An 18,139-nucleotide genomic window follows, 5' to 3' on the forward strand; every position below is an offset into this window, starting at 1 on the left:
GACAGCCTAAGAAAGACAGACAGACCCAGAGATCAGGAGCCAGGCAGCTCAGAGGCACAGAGACAGAAGGTCAGAGGCTGAGGTCGGAGGCCACAGGAGGCAGGGGTGAGGCACATCTGTGAACACCAGGGCCCGGGCCCCTGCGTGGGTCATGCTTGGAGAGGGCAGCCACCCCCAACGTGCCCGACACCCTCCTACCTCCATGAAGTCCTTCCTCTGGCTGGAGGCCCGCAGGGCTGCAGGGAGGCTGCGGCCAGACTTCTGGTCCCAGTGCTGTGTGGGGTACAGACAGGGGCTGGGGGTGAGCTAAGGCCTTGCCTCATTCTGACCCCAGATGCCAGGGCAGGGCTGTCACCAACTGGCAGGCTGGGCAAGGCCCCTGGCCTCAGCCTGCCCACTCTGCTAGGCCATTGCTCCCCCAACACCCAGAATGCCTGGCCCCAGGGGGACCACAGGTCTGCCCTACAGTGCCTGAGACATAGTGGGGGTTGGGGGGGCACAGCCTGGCCCACAGGCTCACCTGGCCCTCGTGGAACTGCTTGCCCGGGCTGGTTTCCTCAGGGTGGTAGAACCACTTAACGCGGACCACCATGTTGTTGCCCCACGACTCCCACATACTCTGGATGCGGCCGATGTAGGGCAGGTTGGGGCGGCCGGCCGACAGGAACACGGCACAGTCCCCGATGCGGATCATCTCCTTGCCACGTACAATGGCCTTGTAGAAGAGCTTGCGGGCCTTGCCCTTCATGCCGCGCCGCTGAGGGAGACGCACAACAGGGTGTGAGCAAGCAGGCCCCACCCCAGCAGACCCTGAGCCTAGAACCCGTCCCCCGGCCTCTAAGTCAACTGTTGTCAAACTCAGGGGGCGCTGCAGGGAGGGGGCTCGAGGGGAGGAAGCCCCCTTGTTTTGCTCCAACTGGGAAGGCCCCTCTTTCATCTCTCTGACATACTCCACGAGGGATTTTATTTAATTTAAGGATTTTGCAGCCAAAGGGACTTTTTCTTGGCAGCTGGCCAGTATGGGGACTGAACCCTCAACCTTCATGTCATCATCATCACGCTCTAATCAACTGAGCTGACCTGCCAGCCCCAAGGGGCCTTTAACTCCCTGTTCTGCAGCAGCACTGGCAAATGATGCCTGCAAAGCCCACAGACCCATGCTGGGATGTGCAGGATTCCTGCCCTCCCCACCCCATGCCTCCTGTGGCCCTGGGCCCAGCACTATCCTCCTGCCCCTCACCCTGCAAGGCAGAGGCAGCCCCATGCAACCTCCACTTTCTAGGCAGGGAAAATGAGGTCCAGGGAGACCAGGATGGGAGGCCAGTGTGGACACCCAGGGGCTCCTCATGGCACATGTGGACAGAGCACAGCATGGCTCACATGTGATGGAGGCTGGTGGCCATCCCAAAACAAAGATTCATTCAATGCACCCGTAGGGCCCCAGAAACTTGCCACTCCCTGCAGTCTCAGTCTACACTAGCATATATAGCGTGGCCCCTGGGAGGATCACTCGCATGGCCTGTGAGGCTAAAAGAGGATCTTTGTCCCAGACTCTAAGATGAGGACTTGGGATGAAAGTGAGTTATCTAGACATGTTCCCAGGAACAGCGGGAAGGGCAGTGGGGAAGTGGGACCCAGAAGGAGAGATACACAAAGTCCGGCTGGGGGCTCAGCATGAGTCACCCCCCCACACACAGGTGGCCTGGCCAGAGGTGAGAGAGCTGGAGGAGGCACACCCGCCCTGCAGGTGTGGGCTAAGGGCTGTCCCTGGAGAACATCAACCCCTACGTGTTGCCTCCAGCCCCCAAAAAGGGCAGCCACCAAGCGACCACTGCCAGTCCCCTGGTGGGGGGGGGGTTGCTTATTCACTCAACAAACACTTTCTGAAGAATCCTTGGTGCCACCCCAGCCTGGCTCCACCGTCACCATCCCTAAGGGAGAAACTCCTCCAAGAACCAGAGCTAAGCAAAGCTTGCTTTGCCCTCCCACAGAACCGGCCTCAAGCTAAATTCGAAAACTTATTTTCCCCTTGTCACACTGGCTGCTAGACTCAAAGTCAAATTTTGAGCTTAAGATGAGGAAACCTACACACATTTCCTACATTATGCAGCAGAGCCTTTTCTACTTAATTCACCGGGTCCACGGCAGTAACCAACTCTTTAACAGGCAAGCCGCTAATTTCTTATGTGTGCTCTGTAAACTATTAAAATTCCCTTCATCTTAAGGAACAGTAGAAATATATTCAAGGTGGGACGAATGGCCAAGCTTTCTAAGCTGACCACCTCTGACAGCAGTTGTGCGTCCTGGCACCCGGCACCTACTCCCGTCCTCACAGATGACCCTCTCGTCCAATGGGACCCCCGTGGGACTGACCCCACCCCCGCAGCGGGCACAGGACTTGGTGTGGCCAATCAGAGCATCCTATCCTCTTCCTGATCACTGTGGTTGGCCCAGGGATGGGCCTAGAACCAAGCCAAAAACATCCAAGCAACTTTAGCTTGAACCCCTGGGAGAAAGACGCTTCCTTCCTCCTGTCACTTCTGAGCTGGTTGAAAGTGAACTGAAAGCTACTGGACCTTCCTGTCACCAAGAAGGGAGGTGCTGCCCGAGAAGGAGACCAGCACCAAGGAAGGAGAGAGAAGCTGACGCCTGAAGCATGGACCAGTGAGTGTGTCTGAAGACAGCCTTTGAGTCCCTGGACCCATCTGAACCTGGAGCTGAACACCCCTGAACTTTTCTGTTAAAGAAGCCAATAAGTTTGGCCTTGTATTTAAGTCCATTTCAGCTAGGTTTCTGTCCTTTTGCAGTGGTAAGAGCCCTTTCTGAAACCTGCAAATGGCAGATGCTAAAGTGAGGAATGGGCCAGTTATGGTGGCGGCAGAACAAGGAGGACATGCCTGTCCTTGGTTCTTGATATGCCCCCTCAGATAAAGTGCCTCTCGGGATGAGCAGTCTAGGGGGCCTAGCCCCACAGCCTTCAGAAAAGAGTCCATGAGAAATTACATTGCTAAAGTTAGGCCTCTTAAGTGGTGAGCTGGCCAGGAGAGGCTCTTTCCAAGAGGATTTAGCCAGATAATCCAGGCTGGCTGGTTAGCTCACTCAGTGTGGTGTTGAAAACAGCAAGGTCAAGGGTTCAGATCCTGGGACCAGCCAGCTGCAAAACAATATATATGCTAGCAATATTGATTTAACCAACATATCTCAATGTTCAACCCCCAAAATATGTACAATCGATTTTGATTCAATAAATAAAATAAATTAGTTAAAAAATAGAGTGAGATGATTGAAAAAAAAAAAAATGAGTCAGATAATGCTGTGCCCTGCAGGGTCAGAGAAGCCAGGTTATCTGCCCCAAATTCAAGTTAATGACCAATGGCAGGGAGGCCCTAAGAAAAGCAGAGCTGCAGTTCAAATGGCTGCACCCCCTTCTTGCTCTGCACCCCCTGCCTGACAGAGAAAATACCTCTGTTCTAAGGAGCCCCCAGGGGGAGCAGCCTGGGCAAGAAGCAGCTGTTCTCCAACTCTGGGGCTTCTAACTGCCCTTGGGTGGCAGAGGGAAAGCCCTAAAAGGCTACTGCTTATAGGACATAGAAACCCCTGAGAACTGATTCAGAATATTCCACAGCTTCTGCCTTGTTGATCATCCCAAGAAGCTGACACAGTGTGAATATGCCAGAAGCTTCTGAACTTTTAAGAGGTGTGTTGCCAGAGACACCCCAAACCTGTCACTGTCAACCCCTGAATTCTTAACCTAAACCTGCCGTGGCAGCAACCAGGCTTTATAGAGCTACAGACCCAGCAGGGGTATCTCCTCAAAGCCGACTTCCATGTGGCCTTGGAGGACCCTGGTCTACAGAGATCAGTGATGAGGAGCTGGCCACACCTGCAGACAAGGACACCCTCCCACACCTGCTGGGCAAGAAAGCTGGCTCTTACTACTCAGGGATGTGGGATGGACTGAGGACCATGGGGGCTGTTCCCATTCTCCACACAGAAGCTTCCAGAGAGTTATTGCCAATTTCCTCCACTGAGAAGTACATATGTACATGTGTGCACGTGAGCACGTGTGCACCTGTGTGTGTGTGTGCATGTTACATGTGTGCGTGTGTGTGCGCATGTGTTTGTGCGTGCACGTGTATGTGTACACGTGTGCATGTGTGTGCACACATCTGTGTTTAAGTGCGCATGTGGGTGTACACATGTGTACGTAGAGTAGACAGCCACAGGGTGGGCTAGGAGGGCTCCTTCTGGACAATGAAGCTCCCCATTGTAGGGGTGGACACAGGACCCAGACCTGGCTAACCAGAACTTTCTGTCTTTTGAGCCATATTGATTAGCTCAGGGGTGGGCACCTGATCCAAACCAGGACAAGGAGACTTGACCCTGGAGTTCTGTGGGCAAATAAAGGTCAAGAGGCACCTCCTGCTGGGATACCTAACTGGTGAACGAAAGCCTTTAGCATGCTGGTATGTAAAGTTACAGAGTAGCTGGATATAAAGCTAACGTGAAGAAAAACAGGATATCAAGCCAAGAGGTTTTGAAACTGAACCCCTGCGGAAGGGGCTAGCTTGGTTCCTGCACACATTCTTCATTTGGGTTCCACATGAGGGTGGCACTGGGTCCCAGGGACCAGAGGGCAGGGCCACTCTGTGAAGGACATGGGCTTTGGAATCAGACAGACCTGGGTATCCTCGGACATTGAAAGTCAGTGTACCCACCTATAAAAGGGGACGCCACCATAACCCTCAACCCAACCCCTGCCCTGGGCTTGCTGGGGGGACATGAGGGGAAGGGAGGGCCCAGTGTGGAGCGGTCAGCCCACCAGAGGAAGACAGCGCCTCCAGACCCTTGCCCCGGCTTGACGCCACTGTTACCTGGGTGGGCTTGCCGAACCACTTCCAGAGCTGCCGGGCTGGCAGGAAGGCAGCGATCTTGGGCCTGTTCTCCACGGACGGCAGGCGCTGCCGCTTGGCCAGCTCCTTGGTGGTGGGGAGATGGACGCCCTCTCTCTTTTTGGGACGGCTCTTGGCCCCAGCCTGAGCCTTGGGCTGCAGAGGCTGCGGGGGCTGGGGCGGGGGCGCCTGGGGCTGGGGAGCGGGTGCCTTCTTGCCTGGGGACTGGGCCGAGGAGCGGGCCTTGCTGGCCTGCTTGGGGGCCTTGGTGGGGAGGGCCGGCTGTGCAGGGGGACCAGCTGTGGGGGCGGGGGCTGCCTCCTCGTCCGAGCTGCAGGAAGAGTCCTCGTCTGTAGTGGAGGAGGAGGAGGAGGAGGACGAGGAGGAGGAGGAGGAGGATGAGGAGGAGGAGGATGAGGAGGACGAGGACGAGGACGATGAGGAGGAGGAGGATGAGGATGAGGAGGAGGAGGAGGACGAAGAGGAAGAAGAGGAAGAGGAGGAGGAAGAGGAGGAGGAGGAGGAGGAGGAGGAGGCAGGAGAGGACGCCCGGGAGCTAGAGGCGCTGCAGCTCCGGCCACCAGCGCCGCGGCCTCCGTCCCCATTCTTCTCGCCTTCCTCCTCTCCTTCTGTTTCTGAACCGCTGCTGCTGCTGCTGTTGCTGCTGCTGCTGCCGCTGCTGCCGCTGCTCTCCGACTCCTCAGCCCCATCCTGCTCAGCCTGGGCCTTGTCTGGGCTCTTGGGGTCCCCAGAATCCTCAAATGTGAGCCCCGACCCGGGCTCCTGGGCGAGGTCCCCTTCCATGGCCTTGGGCCAGGCTGTCTTGGGATCACCGCTGCCCACGGCCGGGGGATAGCTGCCCAGGCTCAGGAGGCTCTTGGGCTCCTGCCAGCCCCCAGCCCCCAGGTCCTCCCGCAGAAGCAGGGCCTCTTTGGCCTTTTTGCTCTTGGGCGATGTGACCCCCTCATGGTCCAGTTTGACGAGCAGCTCGGCCTCCTCTCCTGGCCTCCGAGGGCCCTTGGTGCCCGACTCCTCAGCAGCCCGACCCTTCTTGGGCTTGGGGCGGGTGGCAGGCATGGTGATGGGCATGGTGACAGGTGTGGGGGTGGGGGCTGGGGCCGCTGTGGGGCCAGGCAACTCTCCGAAGGGCTCAGGAGCCGGGCAGCTGGCAAAAGTGGAAGGTGCAGGGCTAGCCTGTGGGGGTGCAGGGCGAGACTTGGTGGCTTTGGCCCGCTTGTCCACAGGTTCTGGGGGGCTCTTCTTGGAACCTGGGGTACTGATTGGCTCTGGAGCCAATGGGGTACTGGGGACCTCATCCATTGAGCCCCCCTCCTCCAGGACAGCAGCTCTGTCTAGAAAGAGAAGAAAAGAGATGTGAGGCCAGGGGCAGGGGCTGCTGCAGCCAGGGCGGGGGCTTCCTGGCTAGAGACCAGCCGGGACCCCCAAGTCAGGAAGCCCTAGTTTCAATCCTCGCTCTGCCGATTCCTGAGCAGGGCCTGGGTATGGCGCCCTCTGTGGACCTCAGGACGAGCGGCTCTCATGCAACAACCATCTTAAGTTGTGTTGGCCCCAAAGTGGGTCCCCTCCAGTACTTGGCTTTTAGCCCAAAGTACTATTCTCTGGACTCTTGAGTGAGACAGAACCAGGCTGAATCTCAGCTCTGCCTATGACAAATCAACCTGCCTCCCTCAGCCTGGTCAGAATCGCCCTGTGGTGCTGACCTCTTACAGAGATGGGGGGTGGTCACTTCGGCAGGTTCCCAAGCCCCCTGCTCAGATTCCTAGAGTTGCCCTACCTCCCGCTCTCTCCCTGAGCCTTGGCCAGGTAGGGCTTGGCCAACCTACCACCCTTGGCCTTGGTGCTGGGTTTCCGCCCACGCCCTCGGGCCTTGGCTCCTGACTCCTCCGACCCCGTCGTGCCCCCTTCTTTGCCTTCCCCGGTGTCTTTGCTGGTCTTCCGGCTGCGACGCTTGGCGCTCGGCACCAGGAGGGCTGGGGACGGCTCAGCACCTGCAGAGGCAGAGTGGACACGGGCTCAGGCCTGGGTTCCCATCTCCAAGTTTATCACTTGGAGCTGCGATTGGGGAGGAAGCAGCCGACACCATGCGGCTGATCTCAGTTGGACTCCCCTGGTGAGATGCATGGTCCACAAGGGAAGCCTCGTCTGCAGGGAACAGCTCAGAGGTGTTTGCACACAAGCTGCTCGGCAGGGGCCACTAAAGGAACTGAGAGGGGCTGAACAAAGATGCCAACCTCTGTTGTTTTTATGATCCACTTAGAAAAGTTCAAAACTTCTGAAGTTATCAACCCCAAGAAGTCAGCCAGCGCTGTGTCCAAGTCCTGCCTCTGCCTCTCACTAGTGGTGGGACCCTGGAAAAGTCATTAGCCAATTTGAACCCAGTTTCATCTCTGGTCAGTCAAATGGGACAGTAGTGCTAGCCGCACAGGGCTGAGGCAAGAACTCAACACTGTCTTGGCCATAGAGAGCCTGGGACTATCGATAATAATTCTTGATCAGCTCTCCATGGCCAGGGCTGTCAGGCCTGCAGCTGCCCTCATGGCCCACAGGACAGAGAGGCCCTGAGAGCCCCTCTCCTCAGCATTGTTCTGCCCCCCAACGCCCACCCCTTGGATTTCTTCCATTTCCATTCCCTGTGTGTCCTCATGGTCCAGTGACTGCCAGAGCCCAGAGCTGGGCTGGAGGGGAGCAGGGGAGTACCCCCAGGCGGGGAAGCCAGCGAGGCCTGATGGGCAGTGCCCGACAGGATAGCAGGAACCATGGATGTCACAAGTCGGCACTCACACTGCCAGAGCCCAGAGCTGGGCTGGAGGGGAGCAGGGGAGTACCCCCAGGCGGGGAAGCCAGCGAGGCCTGATGGGCAGTGCCCGACAGGATAGCAGGAACCATGGATGTCACAAGTCGGCACTCACACTGGATCTTATAGTCAGGAGGCAGCAGGCGGATGTGCGAGAGTGGGATCCGCCCTGTGTCTCCATCATCAAACTCCACAGTGATCAGGTCCCCATCGTCCTCCAAGTCCAGCAGCCCTGTTGGAGGAGGGGCAGGTCAGGTGAGGCCCTCAGACCTCCTGGTGGGACACGAGGGTGAAGGGGCTGGGGGTGGTAGGGACATAGAGGTGCAGAACGTAGGCTTTAGATCACATGGTCCCAGGTGGGAGTACTGGCTCTCCCATTTCCAGTTGCGTGTGTGTCCCGGACTTCAGGTGACACGTGACAGCTGATCACACACACTTCTGCCCACTCACTCCCAAGACCCTTCCCAAAACAGCAGTGAAGGGACAGCAAGGGTGTCAACCCTGAAGGAGAAAGAGAAGGGCAAGGAGAGGGCAGCAGGGGAGGCAGTGGTGTTTTGGAAGCTGACGCTGCAATAAATGAGCAGCAGCTGAGTCTGGTCTCAGCTTTGTTGCTCTGTCAGTTGCCTAGAAGAAGGTGACACCAGCAAGTAGGAAGCCGGTTTTCCCAAGAGATCCTGCCACAGTTCGGGCCTGAGATGCCCACACACCTCTGGAGGCAGGGGTTTGGGGGACTCCAACACTGAACAGGCCGAGGGTTGTGCAGAGAGCATGAACTGGGAGGTTTACCCCCAGAGAAAGGCTCTGGACTGAAGGACACTGGGCACAGATGAGAAGGGTGGCTGGGCCCCACCCCAAAACCAGGGCTGAACGGAGTCTGCATACTGAATGGTGACGCCAGCCCACTTCCCAAATGCCAGATGCTGAGCCTATTTCCCCACAGAGGCCTTGGGGAATCTGACCGGCTGCAAGAAAAGACCTACATGTGCTGGTATTTGGGGGTCCCCTAACAAAACATTCCTGCCTACCCACTCTCATAAGCCCTCGCTCATGCACAGAGCTTCCAACTGGCTCGTCGATGTCTCTCTTTCACTAAGGACCACCAGAGATGTAAAGACAGTCCCTAAAGAAAGAAAAAGCACAGAACTAATAAATACAGGGAAGAGTGAGCTCAGAAGAAAATGGGGCTGAAGAAATGTAAAATGAAAAAACAGAGAAGACTCCACCAAAACATACTGGAACTAATAAGCAAATTCAGTAAGTGGTAGGATACAAAATCAACCCAGAAAAATCAATAGCCTTCTGATACAATTTGGATAGTTGTCCCCACAAAGCCCATGTTATAATCTGATCCCCAATGTGGCAGTGTTGAGAGCTGTTTGGGTCATGGGGGGAGGCAGATTCCTCATGAATAGATTAATGTCATACTGGCCAGTCACCAAAAAAAAAAAAAAAAAAAGAATAGTTAATGCCTTCCCTGCTGGTGAGGTTCATGAGTGAGTTCTCGCTCTATTAGTTCCCCAGGAGAGCTGGTTGTTAAGAGGAGCCTGGCACCTCCGCCCCACCCCTTTGCTTCCTCTTGCCATGTGATCCTGCACCTGCCAGCTGCCCTGCCATTTTCTTTTTCTGCCATGAGTAGAAGTAGCCTGAGGCCCGCACCGGATGTAGCTGTTCCAGAATCGTGAGCCAAATAAACCTCTTTTCTTTATAAATTACCCAGTCTCAGATATTGTTATAGCATCACAAAAACAGAAAATACACCTTCCTATATACGAATAACGCAATAGCCAAAGAAGAAATCAAGCAAGTAATCCCATTCACAATAGCTCCTAAGGAAATGAAACACCTAAGAGTAAGTTTAACCAAGGAGGTGAAAGATCCCTACAATGGAAACTATAAAACACTGGTGAAAAAAAATGAAGAGGACACAAATAAATGGAAAGATATCCCATGTCATAGGTCAGGAGAATTAACATCACCAACATGTCCATATTACCCAAAGCAATCTACATATTCAACATAATCCCTATCAAAATACCAATGATGTTCTTCACAAAAATAGAACAAACGATCTTAAAATTTGTATGGAACCACAAAGACTCCATATAGCGAAAGCAATCTTGAACAAAAAGAACAAAGTTGGAGGTATCATACTCCCTGACTTCAAAATATATTATACAGCTACACCAAAACAGTATGGTACTGGCATAAAAACAGACAAATTGACCAACGGAATGAAGAGCCCCAAAATAAACTCATATATTTATAACCAACTGATTTTTGACAAAGGTGCCAAAAATATACAGTGGGGAAAGGCCAGCCTCTTCAACAAATGGTGCTGGGAAAACTGGATATCTACATGCAGGAGATTGAAACTAGACCCCTCTCACCATAGACAGAAATCAACTCAAAATGGATCAAAAACCTAAATTTAAGACCTGAAACTATGAAACTACTAGAAGAAAACATAGGGGAAATGCTACATGAAATGTAGCAGCACTTTTTTGAGCAAGACTACAAAGGAACAGGCAACAAAAGCAAAAATATACAAATGGGACTACATCAAACTAAAAAGCTTCTGCACAGCAAGGGACACTGTCAACAAAGTAAAGAGACAGCCTACAGAAAGGGAGAAACTGTTTGCAAACTACTCATCAGACAAGGAGTTAATATCCAAAATATATAAGGAACTCGACTCAACAGCAAAAAGCCAAATAACCCAATTTAAAAAATGGGCAAAGAGGGCTGGCCGGTTAGCTCAGGTGGTTAGAGCACAGCCTTATAACACCAAGGTCTTGGGTTCATATCCCCGTATAAGCCAGCCACCAAAAAAAAAGGGCAAAGGAACTGAACAGACATTTCTCAAAAGAAGACATGCAAATGGCCAATAGGCACATGAAACAATGCTCAACATCACTAATCATCAGAAAAATGCAAATGAAATCCAGAAGGGGATCTCATCTCATTCCAGTCAGGTTGGCTATTATCAACAAGACAAAAAACAACAAATGCTTGAGAGGATGTGGAGCAGAAGGGACTCTCCTATGCTGCTGGTGGAAACGTAAATTGGCACAGCCACTGTGGAAAACAGTACGGAGGCTCTTCAGAGAACTAAAACTAGATCTACTTTATGACCCAGCTGTCACACTACTGGATATATACCTAAAGGAAATGAAATCAATATATCAAAAAGACATCTGCATTCCCCTGTTGACTACAACGCTATTTACAATAGCCAAGAGATGGAATCAACCTAAATGCCCCTCAGTGGATGGATGGACTAAAAAACTGTGGCATATAAACAAATGGAATACTACTCTGCTATAAAGAAAATGATATCCTATCACTTGGAGCAACGTGGAAGGAACTGGAAAACATGTTAAGTGAAGTAAGTCAGATACAGAAAGACAAATACCGCATGATCTCACTCATATGTGGAATTTTAAAAAAAAAGTGGTTCTCATATAAGTAGAGTAGAATAATGGTTACCAGAAGTGGGGGATGGTGCGGGACAGGGAGGAGAAGAGGTGATCTAACGGGTACACAACTATGCTATCTACCCTGAGTGAGTCATTGTGCAGTACATGCATGTATTGAAACAACACCCATAAGTATGTACAAGTACATGTTAAAATATTTTGAATAAGATAAAGAAAAAAAAAAAAAAGAAGAAAAATATCTGGCGATCCCACTACTGGGAATATATCCAAAGGAAATTAAATCAGAAAAATAAATAAATAAATACATGAAATTAGTATGCCAAAGAGACACCCGCACTCCCATGTTCACTGCAGCGCTATTCACAAGAGCCAAGAGATGGAACCAACCTAAGTGTCCATCAGTGCAAAAAGAACATGTGGTATAGATACACAATGAGATATTATTTGGCCATAACAAAGAAGGAAATCCTTTCATTTACGACATGGATGGACGTCAAGGACATTATGTTAAGAAAACTGAGCCAGGCACAGAAAGATGAATACTGCAGGATCTCACTCATATGTGGAATCTAAAAGAGTTTATCTCATAGAAGTAGAGAGTAGAATAGTGGTCACCAGGGGCTGGGGGGTATGGGGAGTTGGGGAGATGTCAGTCAAAGGACACAGAATTTCAGTTAGACAGCAGGAATAGGTTCAAGAGATCTACTGCACAACATAGTGACGATAGTTAATATATTCTTTAAAAATGAGAAGAGAGTGCATATAAAGTGTTCTCACCACAAAGATGATAATTATGTGAGGTAATACATAAGTACATGTTAATTGGCCAGATTTAGTCATTCCACAATGTATATATACTTTGAAACATCATGCTGTACATAGTAAATACATACAATTTTATCTGTCGATGTAAAAAATAAAGTGGTAACAGTGATTGCATCTGAGGAAGAGGAACTATGAGACTGGACAACAGGCTGGAAGGTGAAATATTTTTCACTGTATAGCTTTTGTACATTTTTATTTTGTACCATGTAAATTAATTACTTAGTAGAGATTGATAATAACCCCCATTTAAAAATGCAAAACAAGGAGGGTGGGCTAGGGAGAAATTGGTAAAGGGCCACAAAAAATGTTTACATTGTGTAATGATAAAATTTTAAAAATTTGAAATTTAAAAATTCACTAAAAAAAAAAATGCGAAAAAGTATAAAAATTATTTCATCCATATTTCTACCACCAGGAAATAACAACTGTTGACTTTTGTCAACTGGCTTCTAGTCCTTTTATGGTATGTGAAAAAAAATAAAACTTTATACCTAAAGTTAAAAAACTAAATAAATAAGATGAAATTTAAAAATATATATCCTCTGAGAAATTTTTTAAAAAGATAATGTGTTGATAAAGTGAAAATATTTTTTTAAATGAATAATCAAAGAATAAGAACTCAAAAACATTTAAAATGACAGTGGAAATTTTGAAAATTCAAGAGAACAGAAAGGTTAGAAGATAAAGTGGAGGAAATCTCCTAGAAAGTTGAACAAAAAGATAAAGAAATAGACAATAATAGAAAACAGATACAAATGCTCAGGGCCACCAGACCAGAGTGAGTTCCAGGAAAAACAGATGAATTGAGTGAGGGAAGTTATCCAAGAAGTACTACAAGAAAATCTTTCAAGACTAATGCAAGTTTGCTTCAAAACCAAAAAAGTCAAAGCCTTCCTTACCCAAATGCCCTGCATGATGAACACACACATACACAGAAAAACCAAATGGAATTCCAGGTCTAAGGATAATGAGAAGATCCTACATTTTCAGAGAGAAAAAAAACAGGTCCCCTACTAAGATTTGGGAATCACAATGGCATTGAACTTCTCAAACAATGTTGGAAGCTAAATAAAAACAGAACAATGACTTTCAAATGGCAAGGGGAAATTATTTCCTATCTAGAATTTATACCCAGCTCAAAATCTCTAAGGAAGAAGAGGAGAATGAAGAGACTGCAGACATGCAAGGACTTGAGAAATTCACCTCCCGTGTACTCTTTCTCAGAAAGCTACTGAAAGACCCTCTGCTAAAACAAGGGAGGGAACCAAGAAAGACATAGGGTCCCACATAGAGGAGAGGCAAAGGGGATTCTCAGAACGACGGCAAGGGGAAGGCCCACGAACCCAAGCAGGACACCACAACGAAGGCCAATAAAGCAGCGAGGCCACCGTGAACATGGGCACAGAAAGCTCCAGGACATCTGAATCCAACACAGACGTTTATCACATTAACAGGACTTTCGGAGTTTTGAAAAATTAGTGACTAACAGATGCAAAAATAAATCTCCCCAGCCTGACGTGTGGCTCAAACTGTACCACGCTGCTTTCCTACTCTGCATCCTCGTTTTCCATCTTCTGGTGTATATGGATATTAGGTAGCCAAGCAGTGGACTATATTTGGCATGTGGTTATTTTTCTATTTTTGGGGGGGGTGGGGTGCTATTTTGGGTCTAACCAACATCCCTACTCCCATCTCCTGGATATGTTGCTTTTGCAAATGCTAAGGACGAACTGCCTTTTCTGTCTGACACCCACACCTGTGTTTTCTGGGGTATCTGTTATTTCTGTCTGCCCAGCCTCTGTTCTCTTTTATTCTCCTAACAACACCCCAACCTTCCTGGGAGGCTGGCCAGTTAGCTCAGTTGGTTAGAGTGCAGCCTTGTAACACCAAGGTCAAGGATTTGGTTCCCTATAGCAGCCAGCCACAAAAAAAAAAGTTTAAAAAAATAGGCTCTGGGAAAGCCACTTTCCCCAGCTCTCTCAGTTCACATGTAAAAAGAAGCCAGCCTCGCTCCTTAGCTTCAGGGATAAGAACATGACCTAGGCCCAGCTGATCAGACTCACAGCGGTGGGTTCAAGGAAAAGCATGTGACCCAGGTCAGCCCACCCTAGAACCTGTGTGGGAAACCCTAGAGTTAGAAAGTCTCCGATGACAGGATTTGTTAAGATGGCAAAATACCATTCCCACAGAGCTGGTGTGACACAGCACAGATGAGAGCCCTGCTGAAAGATACTGAGAGCTCCGGTCCTGATGACATCATTTGCATGGCACCTGAATCCTGGGCACCCACAGGCCCTCCAGTTTTCAGTTATGTGAGCCAAGAAAAGTCTCCACTTAAGCCACTTGGAGTTGGGTTTCAGTGACCAAACAAATCCCTACCGACATGTTAGGAGACAGGGATATACCCGTGAGGGCCTGGGGGCAGGGGCACATCTCACCTCGAACCACAGTGCCCGGGTAGAGGCAGCGGTACTGCTGGCTCCAGTAGGCCGCGATCCTGGTCCCTTGCGGCAAGAAGCGGGTGGAGGCCGGCCTCACATCGATGATCTGGGAGAGCATGGGACTGAGCACCAGGCAGTGACCAGAAACAGAGCCGTGGCCACAGCCTGTGACACCCCCCACCCCCCTCCCCATCTCACCGCCTCCTGCAGCAGCTGCTCCAGACAGTAGATGTGGGGCCGATTCCCACGCTCACCCTCCACCACCACACGGTATCTGTGAGGCCAGGGCAAAGGTGGTGAGAGGTGGTGGAGGCTGGAGGGACCCCAACCCCGCCACTGCCAGTTCTGCCTTCCAGACCTCTAGGATGCAACACCAGAGCCTGAAGGTTCACGGACTTGCTCTATAAATGTAGGGCAAATTCCGTCCCCTCTGGGCTGTTTCCTCATCTGTATAACTAGAGGTTGCAAAGCATGCTGGGCCAGTCCGGTCCAGATGCCAAGACAGGACAACACATTCTCTCACTCCCCAGCCCAATAGGAGCCCCGCCCCTGGCAGGGCCCACCCCACACACCCTCAAAGTGCACTGGCCTCCCAGTCCCCTCTGAACCCACCCAAACCCTTGCCCCATTTGGCGGAGGGGAACCCACAGCTCAGAGAAGGGAAGGAATCTGCCCAGGGAGGCACAGCAAGGAAGCCCTGGATTCAGGACGAGGTGTGGGTCTCCAGACTCCCCCAGCCACCACTCACATATCTGGCGAGTGCACCGTCTGCACGTGCCCAGCATACAGCAGCTTATCATCCATGGGGATGAGCACCCGCAGGCCATCCTTCAGCTCATCCTTGTCGATGATGCAGGAGCGAGGGGCTGCAAGAGGGTGGGCAGTGAGACAGGGCCACAGCCATGAGTGGCTGGAAGACCCTCCCTCCTCCCAGGCCTACCTGGTCGCCCCCAAGTCACTCCTCTCGGGAGGCGGCCCTGGGGTGCCTGGGTGAGCCTGCACGTGTGTGTGTGCCCATACCATACAGATGGGGTGTGCCAGTGTGCACACCTGGGGTGCCGGGTGTAGCCCCTCTCCTCCAGCCCTGCTCTCCCAGTCCCAGATGTCTAGAAAGACCCCAGGCGATTATGAATCAGGGAGAGAGCCTGCAGGTGCTGCCCCCCACCCCACCCCAAAGTCCAACACCCGCTGGGCCTGGGCATGGAGCTCTGGTCATAGGCCGCCACCCCCACATTCGGGGCCCTTACCCTCTATTATGACCATGTGTAACACCCTCACTTACTTCTGCCCCCTTGGCCAAATCTCCAGGACTTTCAATCCGCTTTCCCTCACCTGGAATCCCTCTTCTGGTAGAAAGCAATCCCCACAGCCTAACTTCCCCAGGGGCCTGTCAGCACCCATGCCCCACCTCCTCTCCCTGCAGCTCCTCCCTGTCTCGTGAGCCTTCCCCCCCCCAGGCTAGGGGCTCACACCAGACTCTCCTTAGTTAGTCCTCCTTGGCTGCTTTTCCTTCTCAATGTGACCTGTTATCTGGCCCCTTCCTGGCTACCATTAAAAAGATCCAGCTAGGTTGCCGAGGTAGACAAAACATGGGCTCACGTCACGCCCACCTGCCCCAGGCACCCTCGCCATGGCCTCATCAGGGGCAGAGTGGACTTCCCACATCTTGACGCTGGGCTTAGCTGTGTGACTCCCTATGGCCAAGAGCACAAGAGTAGAAGTGCCCAAATGCCAATTTTGAACCTAGCCCTTGAGAGGCCTCCTGGGCTCCTGCTTTCCCTCTAATCATCTGGCAGCATCGCTGGGAGACCACTACACCCCAGCTGGGCCACAAGTCCCATAGGAGGAATGACACACAGATCAGCCAACCCCTGGCCATCCCATCACTGTGAGAGCAAGGGCAGCCAAGGCCAGCACAGCCACCCAGCACCCTGCAGGCCCAAGACACACGTGCAATTGCATGGCCAGTGGTTACACAGCAACAGGTGACCGACACCCCCCAGTGACGGCCCAGCTCCTCCTCTTGCTCCTCTCCCATAGCTCATATCCGTGATCTTTCTCTGAGCTCCAGAACCCTGGGTAAAAGTGCTACTGGACGTGACTTCCCTGGGATGTCCTCCAGGGGCCCAAACTCCAGCCATCACAGCCCAACATGATCTTGTCGTAACCTCAGTCTCAGGGACAGCCCCTCCCCACTAGTCTTCATCTTCCCGTATCCTCTCTCATCTGCTCCCACATCCATCCCCACATCCCATCCACTCTCCCTCCTACTGTGCTCAAACAAACCCTCACCCTTCTCCCTCCCTGCTGCCCCCACAGGAGCCCCAGGTCACACCATCTTTGCCTGGATGGTCACAGCCTCCTACCTTGACGCTCTGCTTCCCCTGGGGCACCTGCAATTCATTCTCTACGCAGCAGTCAGACAGGTCATTTCAAAATCAATCTGACCACATCACTCCCCACTTCCAACCTCAGAGAGCTGCTTATTTTCCTTTGGGCAAACACTAAACTCCTTATCATACTAAGGCCCATGAGACTTTCAGTGACCCACCTCTGCCTCCTCTCCACCCCAAGGCTGATCTCTTGCTCCCCTCACCCCAGCTTACTGAGCCAGAGCCAAACTGGCCTCCTTTCCATGGACCCCAGGTATTACACACCCGACCAGCCTCAGGGCCTCTGCACATGCTGTTCCCTGCCCACGCGCCCCTTTGCTAGCTCAGGGCACTCCTGTCTCAGGCAGGGATGTGGATCCAACTTCCCCAGGGAACCTCCTGCAGCCCCTCCAACATACAGCACAGCAGCCACTCACCCGGAGTTGGTGGCCGCTCCACAACCCCGCCACGTGGCAGGTGCTCGTCCTCAGAGAAGCTTGAGTCCTGGTTGGGTTCAAAGTCCTCCTCAGCTGCCATACTCTCCATCAGCTTGCTCACAGCACCCCCCTTCCCCCGGTTCTAAGGACAGAACAACAGCAGACCAGTGGCTTAGGACATGGCAGAGGGGTCCTACGCAGCTGGGGACCCTCCCTGAAAACCTGAGACACAGTCAGGCCGTAGCGGCATCTGCCACGTGCATGGTGGGAGTCCCAGCTGGGCTCAACCCAGAGGCCAGAGGGAGGATAAAAATGGGCCCAGAACCCAGCTGGCCAGGCCTTCATGTACTCAGTGCAGTACTCTGTGCTTAGTGCTCAGTAATGTACTCGGGTTCTCACCACAGCAGAAACCGCGGTGCCCTCCTTAGAGAAACTCCAGCCATGTGCAATGCGTTTGGAGAAAAACCACCTGGGCAGGGGCTGGCAGCTGTGCGGGATGGACACATGCAGACACACCCCTATCAACTGAGCAGAGATTCACCCAAGCCTGGGGGACCCTTTCAGGACCAGGCACTAAGCTGGGTGGTCCTGTTGCCTGACAGGTCTCATTGCAGTCCTTCAGGTGTCCTCCATTCCCCACCCCAACTCCAGGGTGGGAGCTTCCTAAAGACAGGGTCCAAGCCCCCATGTATCTTGCTATGTTCAGAGCGCAGTGAGTCTCACCTCCTTCTTCACCTCTTTCCCTTTGGCCTTGGCCTTGCTCCTCTTGGCAGTCGCCAGGGAGCTGGTATGAGGGGCCCTGGCCTCAGGAGGCAGGGTGGGAACTCGGGGCGGTGGCAGTGCGGCTCCTGACCCAGCCTCTTTCCCTTTCTTCTTCTGGAGGAGGAAGCAGCAGAGCAGAGGCTTCAGAGGGAAGGCAG

General features: G+C 52.2%; 1 protein-coding gene across 6 annotated transcripts in view; it reads right to left on the reverse strand.

Moving 5' to 3' along the window:
- Nucleotides 1-18,139, reverse strand: part of TNRC18 (trinucleotide repeat containing 18) — a 92,328-nt gene that overhangs the window by 1,747 nt on the left and 72,442 nt on the right. For all 6 annotated transcript variants that reach the window (XM_063089174.1, XM_063089173.1, XM_063089171.1 and 3 more), the window contains 10 exons: nt 17,943-18,095; nt 17,220-17,361; nt 15,159-15,276; nt 14,609-14,684; nt 14,408-14,516; nt 7,823-7,939; nt 6,737-6,901; nt 4,875-6,244; nt 521-757; nt 199-273 (listed from right to left, as the gene is read on the reverse strand). In XM_063089174.1, coding sequence (XP_062945244.1) covers nt 199-273; nt 521-757; nt 4,875-6,244; nt 6,737-6,901; nt 7,823-7,939; nt 14,408-14,516; nt 14,609-14,684; nt 15,159-15,276; nt 17,220-17,361; nt 17,943-18,095 — 2,562 coding nt within the window. The remainder of the gene's footprint in view (nt 1-198; nt 274-520; nt 758-4,874; nt 6,245-6,736; nt 6,902-7,822; nt 7,940-14,407; nt 14,517-14,608; nt 14,685-15,158; nt 15,277-17,219; nt 17,362-17,942; nt 18,096-18,139) is intronic.

This window comes from Cynocephalus volans, chromosome 3 (genome assembly GCF_027409185.1).
Source record: "Cynocephalus volans isolate mCynVol1 chromosome 3, mCynVol1.pri, whole genome shotgun sequence".
Classification (NCBI taxonomy): domain Eukaryota; kingdom Metazoa; phylum Chordata; class Mammalia; order Dermoptera; family Cynocephalidae; genus Cynocephalus; species Cynocephalus volans.